This window comes from Octodon degus, unplaced genomic scaffold (assembly GCF_000260255.1).
Source record: "Octodon degus isolate 3935 unplaced genomic scaffold, OctDeg1.0 scaffold00036, whole genome shotgun sequence".
NCBI classification, from domain to species: domain Eukaryota; kingdom Metazoa; phylum Chordata; class Mammalia; order Rodentia; family Octodontidae; genus Octodon; species Octodon degus.
The window spans coordinates 13,811,415-13,823,807 of NW_004524612.1; the positions used below are offsets into that span (position 1 = coordinate 13,811,415).

Consider the following 12,393-nt stretch of genomic DNA (forward strand, 5'->3'; position numbering starts at 1 on the left):
CTAAGCCAATCCTTAGTAATCCATGAGGAGGAAGCTAGAAGTTTACCAGGAAAACTCTGGCAGCTTTCCAACTTCTAGGGACTGGAACACAGCAGTCAGATAAGACTAGGAACACTTGCCAAATCTAGATTTTTGCATTTTATTATTCCTGATAAAAAGGTCAATCTGAAATCTCATACTCACCTTTTCATTAGGTAAACATTCACTCCAGTTCCATAGCCAAGCTTCTGCATAAATGGAGAGGCAGGAATATTTATACATGGAGTTGATAATACTAAATGTCAAAAAGAAAAACAAACAATTAATATTTGAAAGGTCTTCTGCAAAGCACCATAATTATTTTAAAGACCCGTTAGCATTCTTAAATGTCACAGACTTTGTGGAGATCAATTTGACAATATCAATTCTAATTTTAAAGATAACTTCGGGCTGGTGAGATGGCTCAGTGGCCTGGGGCACCTACTTGGAACAAGCTTGGCAGAGCACAGGGACCGCCGGTTCAATCCCCCAGCACCACATGCCAGCCAGCCCCGCCCCCTGGTGGGCTGAGCTGGCCACACACACACACACACACACACACACAAATAAATAAAATTTTAAAAAAATAAAAAATAAAGATAACTTCATCAAATCTACTTTTAGAATTCTATCCTACATTAACACTGAAGTAGAAATTATTTATGTGTGTGTGGGGGGGGCAGCTCAGCTCACCAGGGGGCGGGGCTGGCTGGCATGTGGTGCTGGGGGATTGAACCCCGGTCCCTGTAATTTGCTAAGCTTGTTCCAAGTAGGTGCCCTAGACCACTGAGCCATCTCACCAGCCCCCTGAAGTAGAAATTAGTAAATTACTCAACTTATATGGTTTACAGCTAAGAACTACTTTTACATTACTAAAGCACTGTTAAAAAGTTAAAAAAAAAAAACAAACAGTATATGAGAATCCCTACCCGATCCTCCAGGTCTAAACTACCAAAAAGTTTGCTGACCCTTACTTATATCACAGCATGTGTCCAAAGAAAGAGATCACACGCATGCATAAGCACATATATACTTGATTACTGGAATCTGCTTTTGCAACTAAAAAAAGCCAAAACCCAAAGAGAACATCATCTGAAGCACTATTACAGTATATATTAGAGCACTGTAAATCATTAAAAGGGTGGGATAGAAGAGTTCTGCTTCTCAGAAGTCAACTACTCTTGCAATAGCCTCTCACCATTAACTAGAAAACTTGACAGAATTCAGCAGTCTTGTCAAACTGAGGAGAGGGAGATCAAAGGTCAAAAAGCCTTAGGTGGCTAGAATTTGTAGAGCAGAGAACTAAGAAATAAATATTCTATAAAGTGTGTATATATATATATATATATACACACACATACACAGATCAGAAAGTCTTTCATTAAGTGCTTGACTAAGTACTTATTGACACATATAATGGATAAGCTCCCCAAAAGCCAGGCTAAAGCAATAGGCTAAATAATGACCTGAAATTATAAGTCTAGGAATAAGCTCACTTTACCATGGGCCAAAATGTAGTAACCTTGTAATACAAAATATTAAGTAAAATCCTCTAAAGGATTACAAGCAGTAGTACACTAAATTTTAACTTAAGAAAAAAAAATCTATTAAAAAAAAAAGTCTCAGAAAGAATAGCCTAATGCAGTAAGCCTTGCAGTAAGTTAACCTGATATTAAAAATGTTGAAGAAATAACAAAATCCAGGGCTGGGGAGATAGGTTGGCAGACTAAGCACCTGCCTGGTCAAGAGCAAAGACCTGGGCTGGTGAGATGGCTCAGTGGTCTAAAGCACCTACTTAGAACAAGTTTAGCAAAACACATGGACCGCGGTTCAATCCCCGAGCACCACATGCCAGCCAGCCCCACCCCCTGGTGGGCTGAGCTGGCCACACACACACACACAAACAAAAAAATAAATAAATAATAATCAAAAAAGTTAAAAAAAAAAAAAAAAGAGCGAAGACCTGAGTCTGATTCCCGGTACCGCATGTTGGGCTGGACCCAAACCTGAGTGTGGTAGCACAGGCCTGTAATCCTAGCACTATAAGTCTGAACTGCATAGAAAGACTATATATCAAATAAATAAATTTTTATAAAAGAAAATTAAAAAAAAAAAAAAAAAGAAGTAACAGAATCCAGCACTCCATGTAAAGTATCTACTATCTAATCAAACATGACCAGGTAAAAGCCAGGTGTGATGGCACGTGCCTGCGATCCCAGCATTTGAGAGGTTGGGGCAGGATGATTGCCATGAATTCAAAGTCAGCTTGGGCTACATAGTGAATTTTTTTTTTGTACCAGCGATCGAACTCAGGACTTTGCACTTGCCAGGTGGGCACTTATAATTTAAGGACAGCATGAATAACACAGCAAGACCCTGCCTCAAAAAACAAAACAAGGGGGTCAGGGAGATGGCTCAGTGGAATAAGCACTTCCCTGGCAAGCACAAGGGCCTGAGTTCAATCCCTGGTTCCACAAAAAAAAAAAAAAAAACTTACTAGGTACAAAAGAAATATAAAAATATGATTCATACTACTTGAAAAATAAGCTGAAGCAAAGATACCATCAATTCAAAGGGATGAAATTAACAAATTAAGACATCACAAAACAGTAGATTTAAATCTAACACAGATAATACTATAAAATTTTTATCATCTAAACAGTGTTGTCCAATAAATTCTCTGCCATGAAGAAAATGTTCTGTATTTGTGCTGTCCAGTATGCAAATCACTAGCAACATGTTATTACTAAGCACTTGAAATATGGTTAGTGCAACATAAATGTTATGGCTTGTGTCTAGATTTCCCCCTCAAAACCTCATGCAGTCATAGTTTTTTCAGAGGTGGCTGAATCTCAAGTGTGTGACTGATTCATGGTGCAATCCTACGATTAAGGGTGCTGGAATTAAGGGTGGGTGATTGCTGGATCAGTTCAGTGATTGGATTGGCATCACCCTAATCCCGGTAGACTGGACACAATATAAGGGATAAAAAGAGGCTTTGTGTCTTGCTCTTATTGATTTGCTGTCTTCAAATGCCATGAACTGGTGTCCTATGCAGGTGCCACCTTGCCTTGGAGCCAGCCCCTTATGAACTGAAACCTCCACAAAGTGAGTTTAATAAACCTTTCCTCCTTCAACTCTGGGTTTTAGGTATGTTGCTGTGGCAACAAGAAAAGTACCTAAGACAACATTTTTGTTTAATTTTGATTGATTTGAATCCAAATTAAAATACCCACAAGTGCCTAATAGTGAAACAGTTCACTTAAAAGCAGAAATTGTCCGAATACATAAAAACAAAATGTAAGATGTATGCTCTTTATAATAAACTCCTTTATTATAACATGTTGCTAGTGGCTTGCATATCTGCTTCTCAAACAGAACATTTTCTTCGTGGCAGAGAATTTATTAGATAACACTACACAGATGATAAACATTTTATAATATTACCTGTGTTAGATTCAAAGGAAAGCAGACAAATCCACGACTGTAGTTAGTGACATCACCACTCCTCTCTCCATAATTAAAAGCACACAGAAAATCAGCAGGACAGTAGAAGACCTGAACAAAACAATATGAACAGGCCAACCAGATGGCCGGACAGTTATGGAATATTCCACCCAATAACAAAAGAAAGTCCAGCCTTTTCAACGATGTGAAACCATCACCAAGTTTATCTAGATAGATAAACCTCAAGTCAAATGGACTAAGGCAAAAAATAAAATAGCAGCATCAGAAATTACAGAAAGATGATCAGAGTACATAAAAATAACTTTATGCCAATAATTTGACAACTTAGAAGAAACAGACAAATTCTTTGAAAACATCAATAAAACTCAAAAAAGAAAAACAGGTAACTTGAGTAACTGTGCAATCAGTTAAAATCTTCCTACTATGAAAACTACAGGCCCAGAGAGCATTAACGGTGAATTCTACCATGCAGTCAAGAATACATATCAGATAAAGTATTTCTTCATAAGAAAATATTTCCTCAATCCCCGGTTCCGCAAAAAAAAAATTCCAATCTTACTTTAGGAATACAGAACACAATATACCAAAACTAGACAAATGTTCTAAACGGAAGACAACTATTGTCCAATATCTCTCATGAATAAAGAAAGAAAATACTTGGCAAATCAAATCAAGCAATGTATAAAATGCATCTTGGCCAAAATGGTTTTATCCTAGAAAGATTGGTCTAACACTTGAAAATTCACATAGCTTGCCACCTTAACACATTAAAAAAAGAAAACTTAAAAAAAAAAAAAAAGAAACAAACAAATCTTGGTTATAGCAAAGGTTCAGAAAAAGTACTTAAAAAATTTAGTATCTATCCATGATAACAACTAGGAACAGAACTATGTCTCAACCTAATAAGGGTATCTGCAAAAAGCCTCTGTCTCATATAATGGGAGCCAGGCAAGTATACAGGGGAACACTTCAAAAACATACTGGAGCCATGTGATAAGAAAAAGAAATAAAGTCATACAGATTGCAGGAAAGTAGACTGTATTTATTCATCTACACATAACCAACTACTTACAATATCCTAAGCAAGCTATAAAAATGCTACCAGGCACAGTGGCAAACAACTGTTACTCTAGCCACTAGGGACACTGAGGGGTCTTGCAAGTACATGACAGTCTGGACAACCTCGTAAGATTTTGTCTCAAAATAAAGCTTTTGCAAAAGTATTGAGGATGTAGCTCAGTGTGCAAGCCCCTGCCTGGCTGGTTAAAACCCACAGTGCCAGAAAAAAAATAAATAAATAAAATAAAGTAAGGAGAAAAAGCGAGTTTAGCATTGCTGCAGAGTACAAAGAAATCTACACACTAGAAATGAACCACCTAAGGTTCTCTCCTGTTATTACTATGAAATTTTCTTATTATACACATTTTTGTGTATGATGTGAGTAAAGGATTGAAATTTGTTTTGTGCATGTGGACATACAGTTATTGATTGACTATTTCTCTTCACTCACTGAACTGCCTTATAAGATATCTTTATCTCAGGAGAGCAACATGTGGAAGGAAGGGAAACATAAAGTGAGTTCTTACTGACTCAATCTAAACTGATTCTTCACCAGGCAGAACTTTCAAATCATTAGGGTGTCAACAAAAATTGTACACAGGTGACCAAACCCTGTCCCATCAGTTTTAATTTGTTAAAACTAACACCATAGTTAGGTACAACTGCGTAAAAGATAATAAATAGGGGAAACTACAATAATACAAAGACATTTCTATAGCAACAATAATGAAGAAGAAAGACATCTGGTAAGACACCAGAGTTCTTACCAGATTTCCTTTTTTCAGATAATCTGTTTGGTGTCTTGAAATTATTGATTCCTTCCATTACAGCAACCACTCCAGGTCCTATGATGGAACTAAAAACAACTTACATTGAAGTTTTAAAGAATACAGCTCTCATTCATGAAGAAAATCTGTAACATTAGCACTCATTTTGTCATACGAACAAAATCTGAAAACTGAAAAAGACATCAGCAAATATTTAGTTTAATTTTATTTACAGTGAGAAAAATGAGACTCATTCGACCCAGAGTGCAGGCCCGGCATGTGAGATGACCCAGGGCCCACCAGATCCTCATTTGACCCGGAGCCCAGGCGCAGTGTGTGAGAGGAACCGGGGCCCACCAGATCCTGATTCGACCCAGAGCCCAGGCCCGGCATGTGAGTAAGACGACCTGAGGCCCGCTGGATCCTCATTCGACTAGAGCCCAAATCCAGCGTGGAACCTGCAGCAGAACTCCCAGCAAACAGGTTAGAGGCAATACCCATCCAGATGATTCAGGAACAGAACATCTTGCCAGAATGGCACAGAGGGTTCAACTCCAAGGGCTGCAACAGGAATAAGTGGAGCACACCAACCAGATCCAAGCCACACCTACTTGGACGAGTTTGAACTTGGCAGATTTGGACCTGGTGCTAAGGTAATAACTTTATCTAAGCTCTACACCAAAGGTCAGAAGACAGTGCTGTAGAAAATGACAAAGAGAAGGAATGAAATGCAGAAGACACTAGCATAGAAGAAATTGGAAATCATACACCTGAAATCTCTGAAATAATAGCGTCTGAAGTAAACAACTGCAGAAAGGTAGAAAAGGTATACAGGAAATCAGATCAGAAATAATTTCTCGGGCTGGTGAGATGGCTCAGTGGTCTAAAGCACCTACTTGGAACAAGCTTGCCTGAAGCACAGGGACCGCGGTTCGATCCCCCAGCACCACATGCCAGCCAGCCCCGCCCCCTGGTGGGCTGAACTAGCCACACACACATAAATGGATAGATGGATAAAGAAATAATTTCTCAAGTAAAAAAAAAAAATAACTATAGTGAAAGAAGTACTATGTGCTCCTAAAGAAGACACTGATTAAAAAAAAATAGAGCAGAATATAAAAATGATGGAATCCTTGAATAAGCAATATAGGAAAGAAATAGAATGCATGAAGCAGATCCAAAGTGATAAACAGGAATTTAAAACCTCAATCACAAGCTGGCGAAACTGTTTGAAAGTGAGAATAGACTTTCAGACCTTCAAGACATCATTGCAGACAGTGAAAAAGTAAGAAAAGATCTCTTAAAAACAACTAGGATGCAGGAAAAAATATTCCAACATCTGCAAGACGATGCAAAGATGAACAACATAAGACTAATAAGCATCAATGAGAAAGAAGGAGTCAATACAAATGATTTAAAAAGAATATGGGCAGAAGTAGTAGCAGAAAACTTCCCAAATATGGGGAAACTATCTGACACTCAGGGAACCGAAGCATATAGAACTCCAAATAACATCAACCCAATTAAAACCACACCCAGACATATAATAACCAAGATCCCAGAAATTCAGCACAGGAACAGTATTCTAAAAGCCGCTAAAGAAAAGAAACAGATCACGTTTAAAGGAAAACCCATCAGGATAACGGCAGATTTCTCTTCACAAACCATCAAGGCAAGAAGAGCATGGAGCAAAGTACTTCAAGTCTTACAAGAAAACAAATTGCAACCCAGACTGATATACCCTGCAAAACTCTCTTTCAAGTATCATGGAGAAGGAGAAGTGAAATACTTCCATGACAAAGAACAACTAAAGAATTTCATGATGAGAAAGCCAAACCTACACAGACTACTAAAAGGTGTTCTAGAGAGGGATCAAAATGACCACAACTCCATGAATGAGAACGGAAAGAACCCATCAAATAGGGCAAACAATTAAACACAGGAGAATAAGAGGTACACAAAAGCAGTCTTTCAGTTATTCTTTTGTATACAGCAGCAAGATATTTCCATCAGCATACTCTACAAATGGACTTCTCCTGCACCCTATGGGTCATGATTCTGTCTAGGGCTACAGGATGGATGTCAAGGAAATAGCAGAAGCTCAGTCCCACAAGTGACATCTGGCCACCAGTAAGTGTTATGGACATTATCCATGTCCATGACACACTAGAATTTTGTGCAATATCCTATCCCCAAACTGTTAGAAGTGCTGGTCATTTATTTGTCATTCTAGTATTTATCTTATGTTTTATTCTTAGTAATTCTTTACTACCATAAAAACTTTTTCTTAGTTCAATTGTTCTGAAACATTTAGTTTTTAATTAATATTTAATTTTCTGAATATTGCTTAATCTTAAGATTTATACTGTATATTTGACTTACAACCTACTTAAAAGACATTTTTTCTCTTAGTATTAGAAACTTTAAAAAGTGTATTTCCATTTTCCATTGACTTTATATTACTTCTTCCCTATCTCTTATACACACACACATATATATGAAAAAGACATGTGTATAACTCGACGTAAGATTGATACTGTTTCGCAGAAATCTTTAGTGATCTTTTAAATGGGTTCATCTAATATATTTTACATAGTCCTGCATAACTATCATTTTGAGAGCTCTTTATTCTTCATCCAGGAGCAAACAGCAACTTCTCTTGCCTTCTGAAATATGCTTTTTGTTATTTCCTATATGCTACATCTGGAGGTATTAGAATATTTCAAGGTTGTATAACTGGAAAATATTTTACTTTTAGTTTTCAAAGGTATGTTTGCTAAGTATAAAATTCAAAGAGGACAGATCTGTTTTTTTCCTTTCTTTCAGTACTTTAGTGTAGTTTCTTACACACTTGGTCTTTTTTTGGTTTTGTTTTCTTTCTAATGTGAAATATGATGCTATTTAATTTTGTTCTTCCATAGCTAATTTTTTTAAAGTTTTTTTTTTTTTTTAATAGAGTATTTATTTTTTTTGTGGGCAGCTCAGCCCACCCAGGGGCTGGGCTGGATGGCATGTGGTGCTGGGGGATCGAACCGCAGTCCCTGTGCTTTGCTAAGCTTGTTCTAAGTAGGTGCTTTAGACCACTGAGCTATCTCACCAGCCCCCATAGCTAATTTTTTAATGTATATGCTTTAATGATTTTTTTTCTTTATAAGTTTTCGACAATTTCATTTTTGTATATCTGGATATGATTTTATTCAAATTTCTTGTGCAAAAGGTTCATTTTTCTTGGAAATGTGATGTTTTAAGTTCAACTAAATTCAGAAATTTTAAATCTTAAAAAAAAGAAAGAAGAAAAATGAGAGAAGTACAAACCCATGACCATATTATGATAGTTACTAGGATTTTTGTTTTAACTATAATATGTGTACTTCAAAAAACCACCTAGTTCAGAGGGTACAGAGTATTTCACCCTCCTCTCTAAAACTGAGGAGCTGTAAAAAGGTCTTTTATGTCCTTTAAATATCCACTAGGATCTGAATGTATAATATATACATTCTGAAGTAATAGTATATACATACAAAGGAATATTAGTTATAAAAAGGAATAAACTATGGATGTACAGTACAGTGGTATACAATATGAAATGCTCTCCAACATGAATAAACCTCAAAAATATGTATACTAAGAAGCTAGATGCAAAAGGCCACATACAGGATGATCCCATTTATAGGAATTTTCCAGAAAATGTCCTGATTTCTTGATGGGTAAACAACGGTTAAAAATATAAAAAAGTCAATAATGGCTCCAACTTTTCTAGACTAAGCAACTGAAAAAATTGGGGTACCATTAACTGAGATTGGAAGCTCATTTTGGGGTGTCTTTTTAGACTCTAGGTGAAAATGTTAAATAGGCAGTGTGGAATCCAAACTGAAGACATGAGTCTTGAGTCATCAGTGCACACACGGTGTTTTGGGTATTAGTGCACACATGGTGTTAAAACCAAGAGAGCAGGTCAGGACACATACAGCAAGGATGGCACAGCTTTTAGAGACTGGGTGCCCAAACTGCAAACCCAAACCCACTTTTTAATAGCAAAATGACAACACTGCAATTAAACCATCAAAACTGAAGTTTTAGTTTAGAAAAAACGACCTCATATGTTAAAAGAAAAGCGCAGTAACAGAACTTGCAATGATGCTGACAGCTCACTACCACATTCGGGTCAAGGGCTTGCCACCAATGATACAGGGCTTCAGTGCACCAAGAGTGCAGGTAGTTTTGGGGATCCCTACTCAAGAAATGGAAGGGGAAAAGCAGCCTGAGGGGCGGGCGAGCAAGGCAGAAAGCAAAAACCTTTGGCAAGCAGAGCCAGCTGGAAAGTCTCACTGCCTTTTCTCCAACAGCACAAAGAATTTTTGATATTTTTTAAAGAGAAAAAATAATAATACAGAATTTAAAAACAAGATAACAGATTAACAATGGTTAATATACTGCATATGGTTATGTTCAAATTAGTTGCTCATATTACAGGATATGGACATGCGTAAACTGATCAAACAATTTAAGCACAAACTTTTCTCAATGAATTAAGAGGACACTCAGTGGTAACAATCTTATCTCTATATATTCTCTTCCCTTCCTTCTTTTCTCCTTTTACCCATCCCAGTTTCTTCCTCTTGAGCAGTTTCTCTCCCTATCACAATATCTATTATAGATGTTGGGTTTTATTTACTTTTTCGGTTTCTTACACTAGAGAGGCAACACAATGTTTACACATGAGAGTTTTATTTGTGAGCATGGTTTCTAGTTGCATCCTTTTACCTATAAAACTGCAACTTTGTCTTTCTTTATAGCTAAGCAATACTGTTACCTAAAAGGACAACATCTTTTTTATGCATTCCTCAGTTGTTGGGTATTTGGGTTGGTTCCAAGATTTAGCTATGACAAATTGTGCTATTGATTTTCTTTTCTTTTTTGGGACAGCATCTTGCAATGTAGTTCAGGTTAGTCTTGAACTCACTACGCAGCCCAAGTTGGCTTTGAACTCACAGCAATCCTCCTGCCTCAGGCTTCCTAGTGCTGTAGCATTAAGATTTTTTGATGCACAGAAGGAAATTTCTTTAAAAATTCACTGCCAATAAAAACTAGCTTGAAATATAAATTATTTCATATTCCCTCACATTTTGGGGCCACTTGAGGACTCAGTCTCACGTTTCACCTTTAAATTACTCTAACTATATCACACCCATTCCATTTCACAGCTCTCTGAAGGCAAGCAACTGTGCTCACGACTGAACGCTCCACTGGGTTTAGGCCTTAGCTAGTGACAGACGGCTGTTGTCCACTGACTCAAACGCTGTCTCAAAGCTGTACACACACCCGACATCAACTGGATCGGTCGTCAATAACTTTTGGACCCTCAACCACCCGACTCAACAAAATACTGACGGCAAAGCTGAGGTGTGGAGAGACCGCAGCCTACAAGGGAAAAACAAGACACTAGGAGGAAAATGGGAGGTAACGAGAAAAACACAAGAGAGAAGAAAGCTGGCAGAAGAGGCGGGGAGGAGGCGGAGGGGGAGAAGAAGCCGCGGGCTGAACGTAAAGAAAAGCCTCAGGAACAGAAAGGGTCCCCCATGAGGACCCCGGGACCATGCGCCCGGCCCAGTCAGAGGCCCAACCACCGAGCCTAGAAACCGAGAAGCGACGTTAGAGAGGCTCGAGGGAGAAGGCGGCGCCCCCCGCGAGTCACCAGCTAGCTCCCGCCGAGGCCCCGCTCGCTCCGGGCGGCCCCCGTTTCCCAGCCGCCGCCTGCCGCAAGCCCCTCCCCGAGCCCTGAATAAAAAACTAAGTGTAAGAACACGGGAGACAAGCTTATGGCGTCCCTTACCAGACTCTCAAAAAGAGCGAAGTGACGACGGCGGGTACCTTGAAGCTGCCTCGACTACAGCCGTTGCGTTTAGAACGCTTCAAACTTCGAAAATGCCGCGCGCCGCAGCGCCCCGCCCCCGGGGCGACCCTGAACTACGGAAGGCCGCGAAGGACATAACACCCGATTAGCCGTTCCTTTTTCTCTAACGATTCCTCTGCGTGTCCTGGTTCTACCGGCTGCCAGAGAGGAATTATTTCAAAATAAGTAGGAGAAAGAGAAGCGCAAAGCAAGGACGTATTGACATTACAGCTACAGTCTGCTGTAGCTGAAAGCTACAGAGGAACAAATGCTGGTGAAAAAGAATATATATTCCCAACACACACACACACACACACACACACACACACACACTTTCAACGTGAGCAATTAGGGTATTTCCTAAAAGGAGCACAATGCGATAGACATTCAAAGACAGTGCCCTTTTCGCACTTGGAGGAAAATCAACATCCAAGATGGGCTTAGAAAGAACGAATAGCCTATTTATTTATTTATTTATTTTAACGGTTTTATCCCATAGTGACACAGTGGCTCATATACTTACTAATACACTGTTGTATACACACACATTCCCACAGCGTCCTGTCCCAGTGACAGCAATTTCATTAACGTCACTACCTATTTTACTTCTAAGTTTCAAATATGATCCCAGCCCGTCCTGGGGAATGTTTTATATGTGTAGTAGCTACTTCACCTACAAGTCTGTTTGAGAAATGGATCATCTTGCGTGTAGCTTCTATACAATCATGAACTGCAGTTCTATTTTTAATGGGGAGAAAGGGTTTTTTGGCTTTGTATCTTATCTTCTGCCAGGGTACTTGAGAAGCATTTATTGATCATTCCGTGTTCTGTTTGTGTTGGATTAATACTGGAAAGGAAGCAACAAGATCTATCAGGAGGCTGAACAGGTATCTGGGAGAGTAAGTGATGACAGTTCCTTCTACTCGCCTCTTCAGCTATTCAAAATGAAATGGAAGTCCAGGGTGGTGGCACACACCTGTGATCCCAGCACGTGGGAGGCCGAGGCAAGAAGATCACAGTGAGTTCCAGTTCAGCCCGGGCTACACAGTGAGTTCAAGGCCAGCCTGAACTATATAGCCAAATTCTGTCTCAAAAAAAAAAAAAAAAAAAAAAAAAATGAAGATCATCCAAAGATTCGTACACAACTTCCACCCTTCAGAGGCATCTCTGACCCTTTTTAGCCTATCT

General features: G+C 38.8%; 1 protein-coding gene across 1 annotated transcript in view; it reads right to left on the reverse strand.

Moving 5' to 3' along the window:
- Pbk (PDZ binding kinase) overlaps positions 1–11,219 on the reverse strand; it is a 25,292-nt gene extending 14,073 nt beyond the window's left edge. Inside the window, exons 1-3 of the mRNA XM_023714630.1 lie at positions 11,146–11,219; positions 5,313–5,401; positions 184–274 (exon numbers count right to left, since the gene is read on the reverse strand). Of these exons, the coding sequence (XP_023570398.1) occupies positions 184–274; positions 5,313–5,370 (149 nt within the window). The 5' untranslated portion in view covers positions 5,371–5,401; positions 11,146–11,219. The remainder of the gene's footprint in view (positions 1–183; positions 275–5,312; positions 5,402–11,145) is intronic.
- Between the last annotated feature and the right edge of the window lie 1,174 nt (positions 11,220–12,393).